The following is a 20,806-nucleotide window of genomic DNA, read 5'->3' on the forward strand; positions in this document are numbered from 1 at the left end:
TAGTCCCTGTTCATTGTTAACCTCTAAAAATACACAGCAATTCAGAATAATGATTTCTTTATTTCTGAATTTCTGAAACATATTTCAAATGTTTATATATTTTGGTACATATATGTATGTTATTTTATATGTGATATATTTATGTCACTTTTCCTAATCCAGGTTTGTCTAGGAGCTAATGATTGTTTTGTTCAAAAGCTTGATAGATGATTTTGGATAGCAAAATTTTGAAAATTACAAAGAATTTGTCATTTCTGTATATTAGATTAGAACATGGGGTGTGAATCTGTGAAGAACTGACTAGACTCTAAAATGAAATCAAAATTATTGACTTCTTATGAACATTGAGTGAAATGTCTCAGTTTCTGGTGAATTTAAGGGTGACCCACCTTACCAGAAATTTAAGGGCAAGTGAAGAATACAGCATCAGGCTGTTGTGTGTGAGAATCTTGTTACCTGTGTGAGTTTGTGAAATCCTCCTCTTGCAAATAATGTCAAACCGATTCAATTTGTTTCCTCTAGCCAATTTTCAGGCAGCCCTTGTGACCACACCCAAACAGCTCTGGGCATGGCTTTGGAATTCCCACTGGAGCTGTGTGCAAATTCTCACTGACAAACGCCCGTGGGGATCACCTGCAGTCCACAGAGCTGGGCAGATTTGCTAAAATCATTATGTTCCTGTAAATTGTCACAGTGTAATTTCATGGGTCTGGTTTTCATACACCACAGCACTTTACAGTTGAGGTACTTTTCCAAGATAGAAATTGATTGCATAATTTAATAGTTTAGCTGGGAAAGAACCCGAAGAGTGCCCGAGAGATTTAAATTAATACCTGAATCATATCTGTGGGACTGCATCCTACGCCTCACAATAGTGCATTGTTCAGCAGAGCAGAATGGAGTTGTAGGCATGTGTGCAGTCAAAAGACTGAATCAAAACGGCTTGAACACACTTTTAAAAATCTTTTGTGTATAACATCTGTATGTTATGATTACAGAAAATGATTACAGAAAGTGATTACAGAAAATTTGAGATGTAAACTGATGCAAATTAATGATGCCACTTAAAATACTTCTAAAAAACAAAGACTGTGAACGGCATTCAGATTCGTGCAGAATAATAAAGCTTTGTGATACTATCATAATATGGCCACAGGATGAGCAGAAGCGTTCTTACATGAAATTTAATGATAACAAAGAGTGAAAATTCAGAGTCCAGAATTTCAGAATCTTAATTGATTTGGTATTGCATTAAATACTTACCTTGATCACATGAATTTCAGGATTTCTCACTCTGTGTTGTGTTGCAGTGAAGATCGTGGTTTAGGAAATCTACTCTTAAAAGGCTACTCCAGAATTAATTTAAGCTATTCTTGTAGTATTTTTGTATTTGAGTCTTATATGGAGTGGAGTACTTACCTGTTTGCACTCAGACTCCTTTTCCAAATCTATCTTTGGAGACTTTCTTGTTGGCCTTTCTCACCAATTTTCTCCCTTTTCCAATTATCCTCAGCAAAACCTCATGCAGGTCAACCTGTTTATATCAGTTCTGGAGGGGGTCACAGAGGGGTGAAAGCTTTAGACTGTGTCTGTACTGGGGGAACTGTACCACTACAGAAATACTGGAATGTCTTTCATGCAGAGTATTCCACTTTAAGTGTGGATACACCAACAGCTTCTGGAAGCAGTCCACCCCAAATCTACTGGTGTTACAAGCATCCTCAAGAAAAGCATGATTTTCTCAGTGCGGATAATAGTATTTCCACAGAAATTTGCATCTGTAGATCTCCATCTCTTTTCCTGTGAATTACCTAACTCCTACTGACATCTTGGTAAAAATGAAGGTGGGGAAGTTTCCATCACTCTCAAGCCAACAGTTTCAGTAATGGTAACGTACTGTAATATTAAAATGCTGTCATGGAGCTGGGAAACAGAATGCCTCTTTCAGAGCTGTCCTGGTTCAGGGCAAATCTGGGAGAGAACCCCCAAAGGGGTTCCTCTAGGAAGCAGATTCAATCACCCCCTCCCCCAACCGGTTTGGGAAAAAACACCTTCTTGGAGAAAAGTGGAAAAAAAAGTCTATTAAACAAGAAAACCTAAACAATATTAAACAATGAAACTTCTTGCTGCTCCAAAAGAGGGACAAACTCGGAAAGTCCCCTCCATGGGTTGCAGCTCAGCTCACTCAGTCTCTGATCAGTCCCTCCAGCGCTGGAAATGTCGCGGCCCAGGCCCGGCCCGCTGGGCCACAGGTGTGAGCTGCTGGTGCTCTTCTTGGTGTTCAATCCAGAGCAGGTTTGAGCAGGTCCAAAGAAAAGGAAAAGCCACAGTCCAGGGAACTTCTTTGCCTCAGCTAGCTAAAACTAACTAAAAAGCAAAGGAGAGCTCTGTCTCGCTGTCTGTCTGTCCGCAGACAACACAGTCCAGCAGCAGGAATGTGGAGGAGTGAGTGCAGTTTCTGGAAACAAACTCCGCGCTTCTTCTCCCCCCCTTCACTCCTGGAACAAGTCTTAAAGATGCAAAATTTATAATTCAACATAAACAGAACAGACGATTGGGGATAAAAGCATCATACAGTCACCCTAGGACATTCCACTCCTTATCCCCATATCGTCAGCTTACTACTAAAACTAATATATATATTCTAACTCTACAAACACATCCAATACACAGCTATACAAAGACAATGGCAGTGACATTCAGCAAACAGTGATATTTACATGTAGTTCTCACCCAACAATCAGATCTTCCTGAGGTACACATCGTGTTCTTCCATCTTTCTGCATTATCCACCATGTGCAGCCTGCAAAGACAACCCCACGAATGGGTTTGTCTGTACTCAAGGCAGAATTGATCCACGCTGTCTTCCCTAACAAACCTCTGACATGTACCACTGGGACTTTGCCTCCATCTGCTATATGCAAAGGCTCAGACTGGGCAGGGCCCACTCGGTTGCTAGATCCTCGGGTGTTAACTAACCAGGTGGCTTTTGCCAGATGCTGCTCCCAGTTTTTGAAAGATCCCCCATCCAATGCTTTCAAGGTGGTTTTTAGCAGTCCATTGTACCTCTCCACTCTGCCTGCAGCTGGTGCATGGTAAGGGATATGGTACACCCACTCAATGCCATGTTCCCTAGCCCAGGTGTTGATAAGGCTGTTCTTGAAATGAGTCCCGTTGTCAGACTCAATCCTCTCAGGGGTACCATGCCTCCAAAGGACCTGCTTTTCAAGGCCCAGGATGGTGTTATGGGCCGTAGCATGAGGCATAAGGTAGGTTTCCAACCATCCCATGGTGGCTTCCACCGTTGTGAGCATGTAGCGCTTGCCTTGGTGTGTCTGGGGCAGCGTGATATAGTCAATCTGCCAGGCCTCCCCATACCTGCACTTGGACCACCACCCACCATACCACAGGGGCTTCACCCGCTTGGCCTGCTTGATCTCAGCACACATCTCACGGTCATGGATAACCTGAGAAATACTGTCCATGGTTAAATACACCCCTCGGTCTCATGCCCACTTATAGGTGGCATCTCTAACCTGATGGCCTGAGGAGAGCTTTCTTAGTTTGGAGGAATTTTATCCCATCCTTAAATGCAAGAGTGCAGCTGGAAATCACGATCTAGCCATAAATAATTCTATTGTATTGCTTATTTGGTGGCATTTATTTGGAAGGCAGTTGCTTCTTTTCCTTACACTAAAGCAGATTCATTCTCTGGCATTGAAGGAGGTCAAAAATCCTCCATGTGCTGAAGCTGTAAAGAAAGTCTGTAGGGAATTGAGTCAGCACCCAACAGTTTGGCTGCCTTAACTCAAAGCTCTCACCAATTGCACAAAGTCAACATAAACACTCCCTGATTTCACTGATGTTCCATATTTTCCCTGCCCTTCACAGGCTGTATTGCCATCAACTAGGACAGAAAATTTGACTTTAAGACCTTTAAGACCATTTTACCCAGTATCAGTGTAGCTGGCAGGTGACCTCAGGAAAAATCAGTGGAAGTTGTTGTGGTTTTTTCCACAGCACATTTCACTGGTGATTTAACCCAGTTCTAAATGCAGTAACAGGTGGGTTTCCATCTCTTTCTCTGAAAGACTGTTTTGCAGCCCAGAATTCTGGAAAAGGCAGATATTGTGTAAGTAAAACATAAAAAAGGCAAGTCCCAGCTTGGTTAGAGGGTTAGACATATGGGAGTTAAAACTGATAACACAGCAAACAGAAAAAGCACCTGGATTTTCTCCTCCATGTTGCACAGAGCTGTCTCCATGCTACTCCGGGCATGAGCAAGTCAGGAGTTGCATGGGATCCATGGATGTGGGGAATAGTTAGAGCATAGTGTTTAGGGGTTTCAACAAACAATATGTTTCAATTACACATTCTATACTCTTAGAATTTTAAATTTTTTGCTTTTAGTTAATATATTACTGTTATTGAGTATCTTTTATATTAATCTGGGTTTTTTCCTTAATGTGTGTATAATATGGGCAAAGCCGTCCACTCAAAGTTTATATCTTGCCCTTCAAGTATGTAAGTTCCCTAATTTTTAAAAAAGTCATTATACAAATAAGTGCAAGTGTAGCATTGGTACATTTCTTTTCGCTTGATGCTGGAAATGTATAATACAACAAAGAGTTCTTAGAATTTGTTGTTTTGAAGACTTGGCTCAGTGCTTGCAGATGTGTATCTGAGCATTGTGAAACTGCACAAATGACATCAGTGAATTGCTAAGTTCAAAAGAGCAACTCTTGCATTTTACATTGTTTTACAACATCTGTGCACAGACCAAATGGTTAAAAAAAATCTGATAATGTGAGGTATGAGCAAAGTAATAGAATATGCTTTTTCCATTCTGGCCAAGATGAAGGGAAATGCCCAGGTGAGGTTTGCTGAAGTGGATGTGACATGTTTAAAATTACCTCGGAATTCCAGCACTTTCCTAAAGCAGGACAACTATGCACAGTCCCTGTTTCCTCTGACTATTTAAAAGCACATTTTTTCCAAATGATTTACAAAATAAATGAACAAGCAAATGTAATCATTCATTCTTTTTTTGTTTGATCAGTGTTATGTTATCCTTTATTAACTCTAATTGTGATAGGTAATTCTTTGCACATGTTCATTCCTTGGTTACAGCCGAGTAAAAATAGCTGTATAACAAGGTTGAACCCGGCCAGTACCAAATAGCCCTATAAATTTAAATTAGTGCAAACATGACTCACCTCTAGATGGTTGCATCTTTGCTGAGTCTGCAGCGATCCAAGTAGATAACTCATGTCAACTGCTTTGCTTGGTCTTAGGAACCATGAAAATTAATGGCCCTTATAAGAAACACTGATCTCCCAAGGCAGAATGTCTGTCCCGTTCCCTGTATTCTCACACACGTGTAACGTGCCAGTCACACAAAAGGGAGACTTTGCAAAATCATCTTTTTCTCTTTTCTCTGTAGGCCTCAGTACGGTGGGAAGTTCTGCCAAGGTTCCAGCCGTGTGTATCAGCTTTGCAATAAGCAGCCTTGCCCAGCAGGCAGCCTGGACTTCCGAGCCCTGCAGTGTGCAGAGTACAACAGCAAACCCTTCCGGGGCTGGTTCTACAAGTGGAAGCCCTACACCAAAGTGGAAGGTGAGAGTGGCCCTGCTGTCAGGGACAGGGAGCTCTGAGCGCTGCTCCACCCGTGTGCTCTGGGTGAGCATCACCCCATGGGAGCAGATATAGCTCGCTGGCTCTGGGTGAGATGTGTTTGCTTTCTGGCAGAGCTGGAGCCAGGCTGCTGTGTGATCCTGCCTGCAGGGACATGCAGGATTGATTTGGGCTGGGAATTCGAGTCCTTGTCCTCACCGTGACTCCCCGGCTGTTGCCGCCCCTCTCTCTCTCATTTTATATTCCATATTGCTGAGTCTGAAACCCAAGCAAAACAATTTCCATGGAATTTTCAGCATGGGAAATGTAAGCTTCCACAATAACACTACCAGAATCATCCTTCTTTTGGAATGTTCTCAGATTTTGAAATGTAACAGTAAATCAACCTTTTGACTTTTCTGCTGGTATGGTCCCATGAGAAGTGGAAATGCAAACAATATACTGGCATACATTTTTTAAGGTCATCTTTTACTAAGAGATCTTTATCAAGTTCAGGTCTCAATAACTATTTCTGTTATTTTGCACAAGTGAGTTTATTTTTATTTTATGCATCTTAACTTTGCAAACATTTTGAATCAGTATTCACTTTTATCAGCTAAAACAAATCTTTTCTCCGGTTTGAAAACTCTACTTGAATAAATGTGTCTGAATTTTCTCACATCATAGCTGCTTTGTTTAGCACATGAATAAATTTGCTTTTGATGATAATGTGTATAATTAAATATATACATGCACGTACATTAATTCATAGCATGATAATATTTTCTTCAAAAGTCTTTGTGGATATTTTCATGGGTATTTAAAAATATCCTAACAGGCCAGTGTGAACAGAGGAAAGAAGTAATATGGTTTCACAGCATGCAGCAGTGGATGTTATATAATAGGGCAAAAAATACATCCTGTTTAATAGAAATTAAGGTGGCCTATATTGGTTTTACGGGGAGGAGCTATGTTTAGTAAAAGAGGCTTAAATTTAGGGACAAGGGGCGTAATTTTCAAAAGCAAGATGTCCCCAAGTGATTCTGAAGTTGAAAATGCCCATCCTTCCTCTCAGCTGCTTTGTAAAAGTTCCCCCAAGATCTACATTTATCGTCCTGGAAACATAATCTGGTTTTCAAAATTGCCACAGAATCTTTACTCGTGTAGAAGGGACTACTGGAAATCCAGCTACTGATGTAACAATAAAAGGATTCTCTTTTGAATCAAATTTCATGTTCTTAAAAACTGTTTTATTTGCTGCACTTCAATTTGTATTAAAACTCTGCATTTCAGCAGTTGTGATAATATTTATAATTTCATGACTGGTTTTGTCTGTGCAGAATTCATCAACCCTTTATAAACATAACACATCACCCGTGTGTAAGGAGAAATTTGACAATGGTTGGGATTTGTTGGAGGAAAAATACTTCTGTGAGGGGAAGTCTGGCTGCAGTTCTAGCTTTCAGTTCAGCAGAACTGATCATTTGTGCCATGTTATCTCTTTCCCAAATTTTAAGTAAACTTCAGATAAAATTATTGCAGTCTCCCATTTATTTTAATAAAAATGAAATTTGAGCCTGCGAGGCAGTGGAACTGAAAGCAGGGTGCAGCAGCAAGGCTAAGGCAATGCTTTTACACTGAGTTTGAATTTTCAATTCTTTGTGTGGACAAGCAAACTCACGTGTGCTTTTAAAAAAGCATCATATAAACTGCTTTATTTAGCTATATTTCTATTTAGCTACATTCTGGTGTCCTAAGTTGTCATCATGCACAGTTCATCCTTGTAGCTTATCTTCTAGAATACAAGAAGAAACAACAGCCAAGATGCTTTTTATCTCTTTAACAGTGCAGGTCTCCTAATACTTCCTTGTCTTTTGTGTTTGTTTTCTCCCCAGAGCAAGACAGATGTAAATTGTATTGCACAGCTGAAGACTTTGACTTTTTCTTTGCAATGTCCAGCAAAGTGAAGGATGGAACTCTGTGTTCTCCAAATAATTATGATGTTTGTATTGATGGAATATGTGAAGTAAGATAAAAATAAGTTTCTTACAATCCTAATATCTATTTATTTTTTAATAGTGGGCAATTGACTCCTTTAGGGAAAATGCAGCTGTTTCTTCAAATTCCCTTTTGTCTGAGTCCTTCACTTGTGCCTTTTGGTTGCAGCAAGTAGGGTGTGATCATGGACTTGGTTCGAAAGCTGTGTTGGATGCTTGTGGAGTTTGTAAAGGAGATAATTCAACGTGCAAGTTCTTTAAAGGCCAATACTTGACCCAGCACAAAGCTAATGGTAAGGAAAACTGTTCCCCATGATCATCAATTCTCTGCTCTGCTGTGTCCCCATGCAATATATATGACTCCTTGCTCATTCAGGCAGTGGCTGAGGTTCCAGATGTGAGCAGAAAATCACAGGGAGAGTGAGAGGAGAGTTCACATTTCTCCTGTTTCTTGGTAACAAGAAGGCTGTGAGCGTGTGTCTTGGTCAGTTAAACAATTCTCTTGTTTCTTAAGCCACATTTTCCCTTTACACATGTGAATCCTCTTAAAAGAGATTTTAGGATTCAGACAAGTAAAAAAATAGCTGTCAGCAGCTCTGACTCGGATGAGACTGTGGAACATATAAAAAGCAATACACAGCATAATGCCAAACATGACAGTATTTCCATGTCCATTTTTAAATTAAGTAGTTTGGAAGCTGTTTCAGTGGAAGATCCAGGCACTGGGAGGTGGACTTTTCCTTAGTGCACTGTCACAGGCTTCTTGGGAAACAATCTCACTGTGCTGCAGTTTTTTAAGGCACAAAATGCAGATAAGATTTCAGTACCCACGAGGGTATTTTGAGGATCTCTTTGCTGTTGGTCATAAGACATGTCCTTACTGCAGTAATATAGGTCAGGAAATTGTCCAGGATGTAGTAATGCAGCCCTGGCTGGCAGCAGGGAGATCCTCTGGTATCCAGGGCTTTGTGAGAACTTTGCATCCCAGTGCACCTCACCTCACAGCCCTCGTGCTTGGCAGTAGTACCTTCCAACTACTGTAGGGAGCTGCAGGAAAAGCTACAGTGGAGCCACCATTAGTGTGTTCTGAAGTTTTCTAAGGTGAACTTGCTTTTTCTTGCCTTTAATCACAAGAAAAAAATTCAGGAATTGAAATACCTCAGAGTTTCTCTGATTACAGGCTGCATGGGGCGGGGGGGATGTTAAAATCAGAACTGTTTTTTCCTGGTGAAAATGGACTAACTTGGTGGGTCAGAATAGGTGTGTATCTTCTGAACTGTGCTAATTTTCAAACTGGCTCAGGGAGACGAGCCAGCTCTGTGTGTGCCAGCTGCCAACACGTTGCTGCCTCCTCTCCTCACAGATTACTACGCGGTGGTGACGGTGCCGGCGGGCGCGCGCAGCATCCAGCTGCAGGAGATGCACGTCTCCCCCAGCTACCTGGCCGTGCGCAGCCTGGCCAGCAAGTACTACCTGACAGGAGACTGGACAATCGACTGGCCAGGGAAGTTCCCTTTTGCCGGGACAGTTTTTGATTATCAACGCTCCTTTAACCATCCCGAGAGTCTCTATGCTGCAGGACCCACTAATGAGACGCTGGTCTTTGAAGTAAGCCTGGCTTCTGTTTGTTCTTGCCCTGATGTCCATTACAGAATTGGTAACGACAGCTTCAGCTCTGCACTGGGGCTCTCAGAGAGATTAAAGAATAGTGTTGAGTCACGATAGCATTCAGACTTAATTGTGTGGTCAGTCATCCTGGATTGAAAGGCCTTTCACTGCTTTACTGAGGTCTGAAATTTAGAAAACTGTCACAAATTCAGTGAATAGGAAGGTGCATGAAACACCCTATAGCATAATTTCTGAGTTTCACAATAGTGATGGAGATTGTGAATGCCTCCCATACATGGCATACAATAAAATCCAATAGTGTAAAAATTAAAGGTACCATTACGTCAATGCTTGATGGCTGCAGGTTCAAATAATGCTTCTGAAACTGCAGGTGAGTGGAGCCATTTTCACATCCACCTTGGAATGCAGTCAAAATACCACACACAGGTTCCTGTAGAATGAATTTCTGTTGGTTCAGTTACTCTATTATATATGTTTATCTCACAATCAAATTTGTGTCATCTACATTGTTTGCCAGATGTTCTGTGTTGAAACTATTGTAAGCAGAAAGGAAACTTGCAATTTACATGGTTAGTTCAAGTTTTACAATTTTAAAATTGGCCTTTGCTCCTGTTCTAAGAAAAACCTCTTTCTGCATCAGGTTGCTTAGCTAGATTTTCTTCTAAAATGCATCAGAACATCTGAGGGGCCATTTCAGTCTGAATCATCAAGGGCTTTGTTTCCTGTTAGCTCCATTAGTTTGCCCCTTTTTAGCTCTAGCAGGTCTTTGGCTTTGTAACTCAGCTGTTAAGTCTGTTTTGATGAATCCTTCCTTCCCTGCGAGAAGGAAGGATCCCTCCCCAGCAGGGATTCAGTTCCTCCCCACACCTTCCAGCAGCACTCTGGAACGTGCAGTGCCCCTGGGGAGCACGGCAGTGGGTGCTGTGCCCCCTGGCCATGGCAGCATCCTGCTGTCCTTGTCCCCATCCCATATCCCAGGCTCTGGAATCCGCTCCCTTGCCCAGCTTGGGCCTGTTCAGCCAAGAAAGAGCAAGCACAGACTGGGACATGAAGCATATTCTTCAAGGGTTGTTAAAGCTTTCACCAGTGTCCAGTGAAATGTGTATTTGGAATACTGAAGAGCTTTGCTGCTCTTCCTGCTGGCTGAGTAATGGACTGAAATGTGTCCTTAGGAACCACTGAAGGCCCTGGAGCATGGGCACGTTAGAGCTCTGGAGAGTGAACACAGGTTTTAGAACAGGCAGTTTGACATGGGCTAAGAGTTTGTCTTTCCACAAATTGCCATCACAATTCACAATGCCTTTTGCAACGTTTTTCTTCACTGAATAATCTTCATTTTGGTTATGTATGTTTATAGGGATCTTCCTTTAGACCAATAAGTTTGGTCTACAAGCTACAGACATGCTCCCCTCTCTGCAAATCATCTGCCTTAGACCAAAACCACCACACTTACAAATAGTATGACATGTTAAGCTGAACTCCCAGAAATCTTATTTGTCATAACCCAAAGTAGATTTGAACTCTATTATTATTATAAAGCTGAAGTATGAATAATAAATTGCCTGGAGGAAGACTTGGCTGCATATCATGCACATACTTTGCAGAATAAAGATTAAAGAAAATAAATTAATGCCAAATAACACTTCTATTTTCATCCTTTCAAATTATGCTAAACAGTTTTATTAAGATGTAGCATTTAACTGGAGGCTGTTGCTCCTTTCAGAGCTTATTTAAGCTTCCCTTGTATTTTTATTGAAATACCTACACCACTGGCATTGGTAGCTGGGGATTCGAATGACTAAAAATGCTATGTGTTCCCCAATTACACATATCTAGGAACTGAATTTAAGATGCTTTTCCCCCCCCTTTAATAATTTAGGCAACATTCAGCAAGCTCAATTCTGAAAAAAAAAAAAAAAGCAGAATTTTCTGTTCAGAGATCTGCATTATTCATAACTTACCAGTAACTCTAAGAAGCAAAAATGCCAGAAAACTGAAGAAATATGTTTTGAGAAACAAAATTTCTGAGTGTCTGCTAGCAGCCATAGTAGTGAAATGAATCCTGATTCAGCTCCAAATACCAGAAACTGATAGCAGGCTGAAAAAAGGGGTGTTTAAGCATACTACAGTGTAGCTTCATTTTCATTTTTTATCCAACCTGTAATTTTCAAAGAACTACACAAAACTGTTCTGCTGCAATCTTTTATTCAACTAGATTAGTTTTATGTAAGATAAGGTTTTCCAGGGTTTGGACCTCAACTTCTTCATGCAATCTTCAGATTTTTTTTTTTTAATAAGGCTGTATTCAAAAGATATTTAATACTTCTTTTCTGGATTAGGGCTGTTGTTTTTCTCCCAGAATAATTCAGTGTGAGCCCCAGTAAAATGGTGCACTGCAGGTATTGAGGACTTGGATAAATTGTATGTATAATACAGGAGCTTTTCTTTTTCAGGTGGGCTGAAAATAGAAGGTTTTGCAGCTGTATTTATTGCCATTCACCTATGACTGAATGCCAGATTAACACAGCTCATGCCCATTTCATTCTGCAGTTATAATTTTGCTAGAGATTTGTGTGGTGACTGAAATGGTCCAGGTTTTTGCCTTTGTTTCTGCATGCAAAGCAGGCTGCAGGTATCCAGGAAGCTCAGGCTGTGCACGTCCTCGTCCTCCGAGCAACATTCCCAGGAGAGGATGGGACCAGACAGGTCTGGCAAGTCTGTGCTCAAGGCAATCACTTCCTTTGAAATGCAGTCATCCTCCAAAATATTTTCTTGAAAGAGACATCTGAAGCATGTATTGAGAGAGCAGAAGGAGATGCAAATAAGAAAAGAAATCTTTAAATTTCCCATTGCCTTGCACACCACAAGTTCAGCCTTGCAGTTCTGTGAAATGTAGTGTATTTATATTTTATTGTACAGTGTGTTCCTATGCATCTGCTTTTCTGTCAGGCTTTTCAATAGTTCAGCTGAGCACGTATCATTTCATCAGACACTGCAGCCCTCAACACTATTCAAAAATGGGTCAGAGACCAGAAAAAGACATAAAGTGCTTTTCTTATTTACCCTAGAATTTCACCAAACCCTCCCCTCCATATCTATACTTCTATATATTACAGATATGTAATTATGGGAATGAATCATACTAAAAAAGACAAAGAGTAGTGACTCTGTAATTTAACTGGGTTGTGGGAGAAAAAGTACAAACTGTAGTGGCCAGATATTTTCTGAAGAGAACATTGTGAGATGAATGTGGAATTAATATGCATGACTAGTATTTCCTAAGCACAACTGCTGGAAGGGTGAATGCATGAGATGAGGTTTTAGGATTCATCAGGATCCCTTCTGGATTTTTCAGGAATTGATTTCACAGAGCGGGGGAAAGGACAACCCAGTAAACTGATGTCCCTCAGAATTTGTGTATCAGTGTCCTTCTGAAGTTAACACTGATATTTTTGGTGATTATGGGTTTTCAAAAGCCAGTAAAAGCTGAAATGAAAAATATTAATAGATTCAGAAGACAGTCACTGAAATGGCCCAATTTAGATTACATTAAATAATGGTCAGTGGTCAGAGGGGTAGAAATATGGTAGATGCCAATCTAGGGTGAGAAGTTGATACCAGTTTTTTAAAATATAGTTTTTTGTAGCATATTTGTCTCGTCTTAAATAGAAACCTGCTGGATTTTTTTTTTTAAATGTAGCTGAATACCTTCAGCTCATTTATCTGTTATTTGGACCTAGGTAATCCAAGATCAGTTCTTCCAGTTTAAAGACCTTTTCAGAGTTTTTCTGTTAACTGAAAGTTAAGGAGAAACAGTCAGTATATTTATCATTAATTATCTAGCTTTGCAAGCAAGGGCTGCCAGTGGGCACCACCAGTTGCTGAAAATCATTTGGAGAAAGAGAGCCCCCACAGGGCTCTGTCACCTGTAGGGCTCACTAGGGATGTTCATTTGGTGAAATATTCAGTCACCCTCCATGACTCACTCAAATGCTGAGAAAGATTCTGAAAGGGCACAAGAAAACAAAACTTTATGTGGGCATGAAAGAGGCTGCACGGCCAGGGATTCAGGAACTAATTTAAAAACATGATAGTTTTGTAATTTTGTGTTCCATTCTATCAATAAGCAGATGAAGGAAGAATTGACTGGTTTGAGAAGTCAAATAGAATTGGAGAAAGCAAAGTTTCCCAGGATGAGACAGGATGAGAATCCTCACTGAAGTTTACCTCAAACTTGGTGAAACATTAAATCAAGAGATTGCAACATCTTTGTGAAATAAAGAGAGTTTATTTTAACATCAATACGTAACAGATGGAGAGGATACTTTGTAAAGAAGCAGACATCCACAGGAAGAGAAGGTGAATGGAGCTTCAAGGCAGAAATACATCTAATTAAATCCAGTAAATCACTTCCTCTTTATCAATAGGGGAAAACAGGAGAAGGGAGGCCAGGTGGAATGGCTTTGCTGATGATGTAGCTGCCACTGGGAGAAAGCCAAGTTGCAGTTATAAAGGATTACATTTATTATTAGCTACTAGATGATAAATTTGTACTGATTTCCCCTGAAGAGAAAGTAGGCTAAAGAGACCTAAGATGTACTTATAAGATACAGATGTTGACTCAATACAATGGATAAAAGGGTTCTCCTGTAGTGAGGAGAGATTAGCTGGACAGCATCCCTGAAGGTTGTACATTTAGCATGTGAACAGTGAAAAAATGGAGCATAATAACAATGGAAGATAAATTTGAAACAGCTGAAGTAGAAATGAGATCATCTAGGACCCTTTCATACACTTTTTTTTTTCCTTTTAATGACCTTAGTGGACTTGAAAAACAGTAGTTTGTCATAAGCTTTTAGTTAGGACTGTCTTTAAAGTTATTTTAGAAGTACTGAAGAGATAAAACCCCTTTTGTTTTAAGGCTTGGCTTAAGTACCCAGTGGGTAATTCTTCCTTTACTGCTTTCCAAGCAGGTGTTCTCCCACTTTCCTTTGAAGACTTCATGCTGCCACTGTCAAGGATCCCATCCAGTAACTGCCCATTGAAGACAACAGACCAGTTTTAAAACTTGTTTTAAACACTTTTCCACCAGAACCATATGCTGTATGCTTAAATATACCAGAATAAATTCATAGAAGTCCATGGAATTAACCTTGATTGAACAGAGAAATCAGAATGTGGCTTAGGATATTGGCTGTTACAGTATTTATTAAACAGCATGTAGATCCCCAGTAGATGAGAACTGCAGGTCTCAAGCAGAGCACAGCCAGGCACTTGCCCTCACACAGACTTCTCTGTCTGCCCTCCCGGCAGATTGGTACATGCCCCTAAAGAAATTATCCAAGGCCTCCAAAGAATGGGAATGATCCTGGAAGTGTAGATGATGTTTGCAATGTAGATGCAGCTTGAGGATGCAGATCAAAGGCACTGTGGATACTGCGATTCAGAGTTTGGGCTCTTGCCCATTTTGTGAATTGGGCACATGCACATGAAAATAGTCTTTTTTACCTGGATTTTTTCCTCTATGCTCAGCTTCACTCTGTAAGTGATTTGTAACTGTCTGTTAGACTTCCACAGGGATAACAAGTCCTTTTCTCAGCATGCTACAAGCCTGGCATTAGTATTCTTTCCTAAACATTGAACAAAACGTCATGGAAGGAATAGGAACTTAGCTTGTATCAATTAATCTCTCTTAATTCAGTGTGGTGCAAGTAACTTCACATGCACATCTTACAATAAAAAAATACTGGAAAGCACCAAGTCAATCATAACAAAGCAATGTTAGTAGACTCTTTAAAAATTTGACCTGCAAAATAGAGTGTTATATTGGAAACTTAGGATGGCCATGAGGAAAAAAAATCTGAAACAAAGGAGCAGATGCACAGCTAGTTTAGAGAATTTACTGGTTTAGCTTTCACATCAAAATTAGCAGCAAAAGGAAAAGGTTCTTTACTCAGGAGAGTTCAATTTATCCATTGTTTTACCATTTTGTGCCGTAAGCTAAAGGCACGGTTCTTTTCCTTCGGAATAGATCCAGCAGATTCCAGCCGTAGAGCCTGTGGTTTTCCAACTCAAGAAGCTGTAAATTTTATAACTCTGCGCCCTGCGGTCAGAGCTGCTGAGTGCTGTGTCTGAAGTCAGGTGGTTGGTGTGTTAAAGGTAGACATTAAACAGTTCTGTTGAGGAACTGGAAATGTTTAAGGAGGTTGTTTGCCAGCTGTAAATTTGGGAGCAAATGCCAGTTGGCTGAAAAGATGCTGGAATGCATCCAGTTAAGTAGACTAGCGCTGGAGGTCTTTCCATATTTGTAGGTCTGATAACTTGGCTGAATATGCAGACTTCAGTTATTGGGTTGTTAAGAAGGGGCTTTATAATGAATGTTTGAAAATACGATAGAAAACTTTTTATATGCTCGTTACTTTGGCAAAATTGCAACTTTGCAATAGTATTGCATTCCTGATGAAAACTCGGTAAGACATTATACACCATGTACTATTTTTTAGCTGAGCACCAGGGATTTCAAAGCATTTTTTTTTGTGCCCTGCAATATTTTTGTCTCCAATACTGCTCCATGGTTTGATTTTGCCCCTTTTTCTGCATGGCTGGGATGATACAGGAGGAGAGACACCTGACAGTGATGCAGCTCCTGCTTGGTAAACATTCCCTCTCCTCTCCGGCTGGGTGGGAAGGGGCTCTGGCTTTGGCTGCTGGCCAGGAAATGGGAAGGAAGTTCCCCTATCCTGCCTGTTAGAATTGTGGCTACTTCCCAACATGCAAGGAGGGGGTGTAGCCCAAGGTCTTAAAATGTGTATGGCCCAGCTTGCCCGGTGTGCAGGATTTACCCCCAGGCACCCACCCGGCTGCGAGCTCCCTGCATCATGTTCTCTGTTCTCTGAAGGGATGGATTCTCACGGGGCTTGTTCTCACTCGTCCCAGACCATCCCCTTCACTCTGCTGAAGCACCAGCAGAGTATTGCTCTAACAGGGGTAAAACTGCCACTCTTACCTTCTCATCCTCCCCCTTTCCTGTTCTGAACTCTGTGTTCAGAATGCATTCCATCTGTTCCATGCCTCCACTGTCACAAAGAGCACTTTCAGAAGACAAATGTTCAGTCTAATACTTCAAGATATTTTTATTAGAAAAGCTTTAAACTTTGCTGCTTTTTGGCCACTGGCACAGCACAGTTTTATGACAGTTGTCAGAATCAAATGAGATGAGGACTAACCCTTACATGAGGTTTTGTGGTATGGACAAAACCTCCTCCTCCTCTGACACAACTTATTAAAAGGCCAGACAGAATTTCAGCCTCTGCTCTTGAAGGAACACAGAGCACCTACTGAAATGGGAGAAAGTGTTTCTGGCTGCCTAAGATGCCGAGATCTGTGCTAATGCCTTAGACTTGGAGGATGAGTAAATGTAAATTAAAATATTTTGAGGTCTGGTCTGTAGGAAGAAGCAGGGAAGGCATTGTTTTAAATGAAGAATAGTATTAGAGGGTTCAGTTCTTTCTATTTAACACACTGCATTTTTTTTCTGAAGCATATGATCTGAAGCTTTATGCTTCAGATATTTGTCTCAATTTGTCCTCGAGAGAAGAAGAGTAGAGTGAGCACGTTGTTGCAACCTGTTTTATCTCTAATGCCAGTGGACTTGGGGTTCAATATTCAAACTGTAGAGTAGCTGTTTTAACAGCTGGACTTTTTGCTGTCAGCAGTCTGATAGATTTGTGAAAATAAAAATGTTACTTTGGCAAAATTGCAACTTTTCAATCAATTCCTGATGAAAAGTCAGTTGAACATTATACATCCTGTAGTATTTTTCAGAAGAGATGTTTTCCTTCATCTGAAGGGGCTGTTAAATCTTAGCACATTTACATCAGATAATGATGAATAACCAAGGGAAAAAGAAAAGTCACAAAAAAAGTTACACTGGGAATGGTTTGAATAGAGCATAGCAACTAGGGTGAAGAAGCACACCCTGAGGAAGGAGCCTAGAGTGAAATACAGAAGCTTTGTGAGATGTTCATTAGTGAGCCCCATGTGCTGGGAGCACTGGACACTGTGGGGGTTTTCTGGGGAGCCAGTAAGAGATCCTGAGATCTGGGGTGCAGCTGTGCAGGGCAGAAAGGAGTTGCACAGCAGTCTCAGTTCTCATGTTTCCTAATTTCAGCGTATTCCATTTTAATCCTGTTCTTGAAAAATAGTTGTGATATATATTTGCATCTATAACTCATCCTTAAAGCAGATCTGGTAATCCTATTTCTACCAAGAGTTTTCATTCAAAATAGAGGTCAGTAATCACTCTCAGATCTATTTCTTCCATAATCTCACTGTTATTCTAAGGTGCTCATGAATTAAGCTTGGATGGCTGAAAAAATTCACATGAAATACTGGATTTACCTGTGCTTGAAGGAGTTTCTAATACGAATCCTCCCAGGAGAAGGCACATACTCACAATTCATTTGGAAGTATTTGCCTTTTGCAGCCCTAATTGCTATTTTCTCAGTTTGGATCATTATTGAGGTTCCCTGACTGAAATAAAATCTTTGGCTACTAAGAATGGAATTGATAGCATCCATTTTTATTTCTTCTAGAAAAGTAAACACTATGCAGTCCAGATCCTTCATGTGTTCAACATTATTGAGCTGCAGGTCATGTAAATTTGGTCTGAATTTTCACTGTCGTGGGCAATTTCTGTTTTCCAATAGGTACATTTTCAGAATACCTTAAAACCCTTGGCTACATTTCAAAATGTTACTATAGTCCTTGGTCTTAAACAACATAAATGTGAGTTTGTTGCTATTTTATGAAACCAGTTCTACTTGTATGGATTGTTTAAGTTCTCAGGTCAGACATTATGTAAACTTCACTGATAAGTTATTAATATTTTGAATGGCAATTATTAACATAGACTTGAATTGTACTTGAAATGCTAATGCTTATCAAAAAGCATATTTAGGAACTGAGGTCAACTGCACCTGCTCTTTATGTTACTGTGACAAGATCCATATTGGTGAAGAGTTAAGAGTCATTAGAGCTCTGTAACTGTAAACTCCCACACTGTTTCTACTAAGTGTGGATATAAATGCCCTTTGCTGCCAAAAGTTTCTAAAATAAATGTTGCTAAGTAGAAATTTCTCCCCAAATTTAGGTATGTGTCAGATGTTCATGCATCTTGCAGTGATTATAATTCAGTCTTGAAATGAATACAGTGAATGAAAACTGCAATATAATTCACCTCTAAAATAGTACACCCTTGAGAGCTGGGCTCCCTGAGTTAAATGACAGAGATTGTTATTATAGTCAGTAATCACACTTACTATAACTTTCCCAAAACATTATGCTGAAATAGTGAATAAAAGATTTTTCCAGTTCTTTTTTGCTCTGTAGACACCCAAGGACAGGTTCTCTCCTGCACTGAAGCTTTATCAGCTTCAGTCACCATGAGAAAAATTCCAGCTGAGGGTCTTACAAACAAAATTTATCACCAGTCCACATAGAAAAGAGTTTTTTACAAGAAAGAGATTTGTGTTTTAGACCCGTAGCCCCAAGAACTGAGGAAGCCACCTCCAGCCCCTCAGCTGTGCTGCTGCTTTGCTCAAGCTTCTGCCAGGAAAGCATCTGAGTCCTGCTTGGTGGGCAAAGCTTCCTCCTTGCTAGATGTTGCATGTAGGTAAAACCTTACAAAGGGAAGGCCTTGTAAACCATGGATCAGGCCTGCTAGGTAGAAAAGGACTGTGGGAAAGTGACTCAGCTGAATTAGAGGTAGAAAAGCAAATTATATAACCATTATGTATTCTCATCATGGTGTATGGTGATTGGTTGAATTATGTTTGATATGATTTAAAGCTGTGTAACTGAGAAAGGCCTGGATTTTGCAATAAAGCAGCTCTCCTTTGCACTGCCTGGGGACTCTGTGTCACTACAGACCCTCACCCACAGCTAGAAGGATCAGCCAGGGCTTTGTTTACTAAAGAGAGGAGATGTCACCCATCCCCAGATGCCAAATCCATGTCCTGCAGTGCCCCAGGCAGAGTGCAGTGGGCTCCCAGTGAGTGCAGGGGCCAGAGGGTGATGTTCTGGGGGTGATGCTCCACCTCTGCTGAAGGCAGTGCTGCTGCTGACCCAGTCAGGTGCCCCTGATTGTCTGGAGGGGACTCTGTTTCTGCACCCTCTCTTACAGACCTGCGGGTGTTTTTCCGGGCAATGCTTTGCTGTTTAGGAATTGCTCTGATGGTCTTTCCTTTGGGTCCCCTGAAAATCCTCTCACAAGCATGCTGTGTGTCTGTATATTTTGTGTTTATTGTGTTTCGTTCATCTTCCTTCAGACTGACAGAATCCTTTTTTTCACGTCCTCCCCACTTTTTTTTTAAAAAAAAATAAACCCCAAATATCCCTCTACAGATCCTGTTACAAGGCAAAAACCCTGGGATTTCTTGGGAATATACATTTGCCAAAACCAGCATTGAAAACAAGACATCAGTCAGAAAACACAGCTACTCCTGGGTGACAGTGCAGTCTGAGTGCTCAGCGACCTGTGGTGGTGGTAGGTGACTTTCCCATTGCCAAGCCTCTTCTTTTTCATTTTTTTAAAGCATCTCAAAGCTTTCAGCTGCCTTTAATTTTGCAAATCTACATTGATGCATACAGGGGTTTACACTGAACACCTGGTCCTTATTTTTTTATCTGATAACTTAGAACACAGAGGAAATAACTTTGTATGGTCTTTAGAGTAAAAAATATTCATGCCAGTGAGTCAGTATTGTTTGTTTAGGTCAACCTGTATGCATATCACATCTTCCTGTTGAAGTAATATGGAAATTAATTATACACTTTGATTTCCTCTTTTCTTGCACAGACCCTTATTTGTTTTTATAAATCCTGCATTTTTTGTCAGTGAAAGTAAATCTGGGGTGTTATGAAAGCAAAAAGCTGGCATGTTGGAAGTCTGTAATACTAAAGGATCTGACTGGGCACTGAAGGAAATGCTCCTGTATTGGCAAAAAAGTTCAGGTGAAATTCATTAATACCTTGCTGGTGCAGTGTCAGAACTTCACAACATCTCAGTAAATGGTTTATGGAAGAAAGATCCACCAGGAGCACTGTAGCCATAAAATATTACAGCTGTATTTTCTTCCTTCCCCTTAAAAGGCTGTAACATGGATATAAAAATGATGAAAACAGCCTTGTTTCCAAATTTGATTCACTGTGCCCAATGAACCATGTGTGAAGTGAATGATAGATCTCAGTTAAAAGATAAATCTATAAAATCACTTAAGGCATTTCTGTAATTCTCCTGCTGCTGACACTTGAGTAAGTCTAAGGTACAGGTACCTGCAGAACTCTGGAGTCTGTAGAGATTCACTGTAAAAAGTTTACAGAATGTTTATTTGTAGTTTTCACATGGGTGAGAAGGGCTCTAAGCAAGCACTGCTGGTGTCTGCAGGGAATTAGAATTTGAATAATTAATAATTTTTGCTGGGGGAACAGTCTTCGAATCTGTTGTTTATAGCTAAAATGTTTTATCTGACTTCAGTAGTATCTATGCTACAGAGAATGAAATCAAT

At 40.4% G+C, this 20,806-nt stretch overlaps 1 protein-coding gene across 2 annotated transcripts in view; it reads left to right on the forward strand.

Annotated features, from left to right (window-relative positions):
* The window catches only part of ADAMTS18 (ADAM metallopeptidase with thrombospondin type 1 motif 18), a 79,176-nt gene that overhangs the window by 43,381 nt on the left and 14,989 nt on the right, over positions 1-20,806 (forward strand). For both annotated transcript variants that reach the window (XM_068202532.1, XM_068202531.1), the window contains exons 13-17: positions 5,444-5,616; positions 7,509-7,639; positions 7,780-7,903; positions 8,974-9,218; positions 19,644-19,785. In XM_068202532.1, coding sequence (XP_068058633.1) covers positions 5,444-5,616; positions 7,509-7,639; positions 7,780-7,903; positions 8,974-9,218; positions 19,644-19,785 — 815 coding nt within the window. The remainder of the gene's footprint in view (positions 1-5,443; positions 5,617-7,508; positions 7,640-7,779; positions 7,904-8,973; positions 9,219-19,643; positions 19,786-20,806) is intronic.

The sequence above is a fragment of the Anomalospiza imberbis genome, chromosome 12 (genome assembly GCF_031753505.1).
Source record: "Anomalospiza imberbis isolate Cuckoo-Finch-1a 21T00152 chromosome 12, ASM3175350v1, whole genome shotgun sequence".
NCBI classification, from domain to species: domain Eukaryota; kingdom Metazoa; phylum Chordata; class Aves; order Passeriformes; family Viduidae; genus Anomalospiza; species Anomalospiza imberbis.